The 5,144-nt window shown below is 35.1% G+C and overlaps 1 protein-coding gene across 1 annotated transcript in view; it reads left to right on the top strand.

Annotated features, from left to right (window-relative positions):
- Positions 1-5,144, top strand: part of RNF13 (ring finger protein 13) — a gene marked incomplete in the record, with an annotated part of 42,939 nt that overhangs the window by 18,234 nt on the left and 19,561 nt on the right. Inside the window, 3 exon segments of the mRNA XM_015817732.1 lie at positions 1-24; positions 3,579-3,666; positions 4,845-4,935. Coding sequence (XP_015673218.1) covers positions 1-24; positions 3,579-3,666; positions 4,845-4,935 — 203 coding nt within the window.

Raw genomic sequence — 5,144 nt, 5'->3', positions numbered from 1 at the left:
CTTGATTGCAATTTTGATATAAAGGTAAGTAACCTTTCATGTCTTCAATTCAGAAATGTATGGAGTTTCTGAAGCTTCAAAATTATATTTAAATATGTTGCTTGAAAAGAGTCACATTGTTGAGTCTCCACGTGCATAAATCAAATTTGGGCAAGTTGCTCCCCAAATTTCTTCTTGCTGAAGATGGTTGGAACTGAGTTATTATTTTGAGACAGATAACACCTTGAAAACTAGTAGACAATGCAATTTAAAATACATAGAAACCCACTTTAAAAAAGACAGAAAATAGTTCTCTCTTTTTTGTATTTTTCTCCAGACATAATAGCATCCAGGTTGCCAGAAAATATTAAATGTCTCCCCCTTGCCCCAAAAAACTTTGCCCACTTTGAATTAAATTGTTTTTGGGCTATCCACCAATTTCTCTTGCTTGTGGCAATTTGCTTATATGTCAAGCATTGTGGGAGGAAACTCATTTTCTCTGAAGGTTTTCTTCTGCAACAACTTAATATGCAATATTTGAATGTCTTTAATGCAGGACTTGGAACTTTTTTTCTTCTGGGTATCTGTACTGTATACTTTAGTAAAGAAATGGCATTCTTTATATTTTCAGAAATGTTAAAGAGTTGGCACTAGGCTTTGTTCCAGAATGCAACTGCTTCATTCTTTGGGGGTTCTTGAGATGGAATTTAAACTACAGTAAAATGCAGCTGTCTAGAAATAAGATTGCTTGGGGACTTCACAACTTGTACATTAAATTATATAATTTAGATAGAATTTAAAACAGCTGGTTCATGTTGAACATGCACATGGCTTTCTGGGATTAGTGAACAGAGATGGTAAAGGTGATATATTTTTAAAATTAATACATTTGCCAGTCCTAGGCTTATTTTCCCCTCCCTAATGTTATTTTCCCATTTCAAGTAAAAATAACTCAGGATCTGAAATTATGGTTTAATTCCAATTTTTATAACTACTTCCAAGTATATCACAATTCCTAACACCTAGAACTGTGGCTTGGACAAAATCTATTGCTGTGGTTTATAATTGAAAGCAAGCATAAAAAGAAAAATGACAAGTATTGTAAAACTTAGGTGCCCAGACAGTGTGTTCATATGATTGAGAGTGCCTTGCATGTGCCATTCAGATATTTTAGAGCAGTGCTAATAAAATAGCAAGCTGGCAGATGACTGGTAATGTTGCTAGAAAAGTGGAATGCAAAAAGAGTGTGTACTCCCACTGCAGTTAATAAGGGTGAACACAATGGTTGTATGAGCATAATTAAAAGTGCATTTTTGTCTTGTTTTTTATTTAAAAAGCAGCTCTCAAGAATTCTAAGCAGCCTGGGGGTGGGATGGGGAGAGCTGAACTCTACAAATGCAAAATAGAATATTTGGATAAGTTTTCTCTTCCCCTATGGTTACTGTTTACACATATGTTAAATTGCATTCAGGATTGTAACTTCATCTGACTGCCTGAGGGGAATGATTTTGAATATTCTTAGCATAAAAGAAACTTCTGACATCTAAGAAAAAAGTAGCAGTTGAGGGAAGATGTTTTACCTGAATGGATCTTTTATTTTCTTACTATCTCAAGCAGTATAATCAAGATGCTTACTGCTAGATCTACTGAATGTATATGTTGGTCTTAATACAGTATATGAAAAACATACTTTTCTCCCAATAAATATATATTTGTGTTTGTAATACTAAACTTTTGCTTAGGAGAAAGGGCATGAATTGCATTAAATTGTCATGGCCAGAAGAATTTTTGATATAGATTAGCTTTATTTTCTAGAGCAGTTGGTTTGTTGCATAGAAATCAGATAGTATAGTTTGAAATAAATCCTGATCATTTCCCAAGCTGCGAACTTTGTTAGTTTCATTCATTATCACTATTCATTATCTATTTTAAATTGTAGTTGCTATGTGCAAGGTGTTTTTATATTGAATACTGAAATTAATGCTGCAAAAGCATTTCTTTGTTATATTCAGGGCTCGGTAGATCTAATAAAATGTTTACAGAGCAAGAGAAACTAAACAACATAGTACAGTAGTCAAATGTTAAATAATCTGTTTTACTTATTTATAAAACTGTGTATTATATTAAACTGCATATTATATTATATTACATTACATTATTCAGTTTATGAAAATTTGCAAATGACAATTTGTAATTGAAATCTTCAATACGTCTGCATTAAACTTCTGTACTATAGTAATTATCCAAAACATACACGGTTATTAGCGAATAAAGCTTATTGAACTGCTTGATAAAACTTACTTCAGAGTAAACATGTTTGGGAATGTTTTGCACATAGTTATTGCCTGTCCAATGGCAGTCCTTAGTTTTAAGATTTAGGAGCAAAGGCTTTCCCTCCTTTCTTCTGTGACACTGATCAAATATATAAATAAATATATTGACCATCTCATATTACCTTTTGAAACTAAAAGAGTGACCTTTGGGCTTTTTGCAGACAGCTGATGACAAACTTGAGACTTGAGCAAGCATAATTCCTTCTATAGCAACTGTTTTTGCTGCATAACAAGTAATACTTCCTTAAATCTAGTACTAAAAGAAATGGCACGTATGTGTGGGAGAGGTCAAGAAAGCATTGGCTAGGAACATACACTAAATCCTGTGTAGGATAACATAGAATAGCTCAGAATTACCTCTAGATAAATTTGTAAACATAATAAAATTGTAAACATAAATGATTGGTTATCTTTATGGACTTTAGCTAACTTGACTGTCTCCCTCTCAAATTTACATATGATTTTGAAAGCGCACGGTAAGGTTGCTTGAAATATTTCTGAAACAAGCCATTAATTAGATAATTCCTGTAGTATTGTCATGGTTTAAAATAGCCTCCTTGCACCTGTTTAAGAACAGCATCCAGGCATATGAAAACTGTAAGCTAAAGATATGCAATTTTTGTAACTTTTACAGACTTATCTGAATGGCTGATGTACAAACTTGTCTGAGTTTCTCTCCCATTGAAGAGAGTCCAGACCTAGAAAGAGATATTGTAAGGTTTGGTTGTCCTTTAAAGCAGCTTATTACCCTGTGAGACAATGCTTGGATGTGTAGAATTAACTATGGAAATATTTGCTTTCTTTCAATATTGAACATGACCTAGTGAATCCAGGATGGGTCTGTGAAACCAATCAAGTTTAATTCTCAGGATCCTATTTACATTCTGGATTAAACTGTAAAATAAAATAGCTGATGTTGGAAACAGCTAATTTGTCTTTTGTAGAACACACTGAAGTTGCTTGAGGCAAAAGGAGGTTTCAGCGGTGTTCTTACATATAAATACAAGTAAATGGGAGAAGGTATTGTGCTCGGTGGTACTAGGTTTGTCAAAGTTCCAATATGGAGAGTCATTGTCAGCAGGGTGACAAAAGGCAAAATATATATCACTCACTTTCTTTTGTACAGTTTGCATAGTATAAGAACAGTTCAGAAATAAAATGAGAAGTTAGTTCAAGATGACAATACTTTTACAAAGCATATATGGGTAGCAGGAGTAAATAATGTATCTCTAATGAGTACTTATTACAAGTGTGTTTCACATGCAGGTTTTGAATGCACAGAGAGCTGGGTTTAAGGCAGCAATTGTTCACAATGTTGACTCTGATGACCTCATTAGCATGGGATCTCAAGACAGTAAGTACAGGTATTAATTCTCTCCTGTTTGAAAACTATTCTGTTTCTCAGTGGTGATGGTATATCATTTTTTTGTTCCCACTAAGAATTCCAACAAAATAAAAAAAATTCTTTCATATGAACTTTGTGGACACATCATTACAATCAAATGAGAGGAACACAGAATCAGATGTATTGTGCCAAGTACTCTTCTATCTTTTAGCCTGTGAATACAAGTAGTTTTACTTAACAGTAATTAAGACTTGAGATTGGGACTGGGATTTCCTGCACTATGCAATGTCATAAAGCACAATGTCACGTGACTGTGCTGATATAGCAGGTCCAGCAGTCCCCAGTTACTGTTGGTAAATGAATCTCTGTGAGTTGCTGATGACCTCATGTGTCTGCAACTTTCAATTTCATGATGGTTTCTCCATTAATATTGTTTGTGGGAAGCTGGCAGGGAAAGTAGCAAATCACAATTGGCAATGGAATGCTGTGACAGTCAGAAATTCAGGCTGGTTGCCAAACACTCAGATCATAATCATGTGATCATGGCCAGAACTTTGAGCACTGGTTGTAAATACCACTCATTTAGCATCGTTCTAAATTTGAATGGTTGCTGAATGAGTGGTCGTTAACTGAGGGCCAAAAACACAAAACTATAACTGGGACAGATTATAGATTTGAAAATCTGTCATATGCCAGGACAAATAAAAGGTTTAATGTTGGAAAAATGCCCAGTTAGGTAAGGAACCAAAACATTTAGAGAAGGCAGGCCCCACTGTGTCCCCCACAGACCTTCCCTCCCCATTCACACCAGGTCCCCAAAGGGCTTGGGCCTCTTCCCCATCCCCATCATGCACTAACCTTTTGAACGTCTCTGGACCTCACATTGGGGAAGATCGGCAGACCCCTCCATCCCTTAGCGCCTCTGGGCTGCATGGCTGGGTCCTGAAAGTGGCTACCATTTTCAGAGTAGCCTCAATTCCTTGCGACTGCACTGAAATGGCAGCCACTTATGATGTGGTCATGCAGCCCAGCAATGAAGTGATCTGCTTCGGCAATTTCTGCAGCACTATGCAAACCACATTAGGGAAACAGCATATTGCTTCATTGCCGAGATGGGCAACACATAAATTTAATAAATATCACAGTTGGATTAGTGATTACTAGTTATCATCTTTTTTTTTAAACAGTTGAAATTTTAAAGAAGATTGACATTCCATCAGTTTTCATTGGTGAAACATCTGCTAAATCTCTTAAAGAAGAATTTACTTATGAAAAAGGGTATGTATGAGATGCCTCACAAACCTTCTACTTACTATGGTGATATACAGAACAAAATATTCAGCTTAAGTGTAAGGATGGTGTTTTGCTTGCTTTTGATGCTGAAATTGCCACAGATTTAAGTATATTTCCATATTTCAAAACCTTCTATTTTCTTGTGAAAGTTATATGAAATTTGTAGGTTTCAGTGTTCAAATTTTAAACAAATT

This window comes from Protobothrops mucrosquamatus, unplaced genomic scaffold (genome assembly GCF_001527695.2).
Source record: "Protobothrops mucrosquamatus isolate PMUCROS unplaced genomic scaffold, P.Mucros_1.0 scaffold_129, whole genome shotgun sequence".
Classification (NCBI taxonomy): Eukaryota; Metazoa; Chordata; class Lepidosauria; order Squamata; family Viperidae; genus Protobothrops; species Protobothrops mucrosquamatus.
Note: the sequence above shows the minus strand (reverse complement) of the source record. Positions and strands in the feature narration are given on the sequence as shown.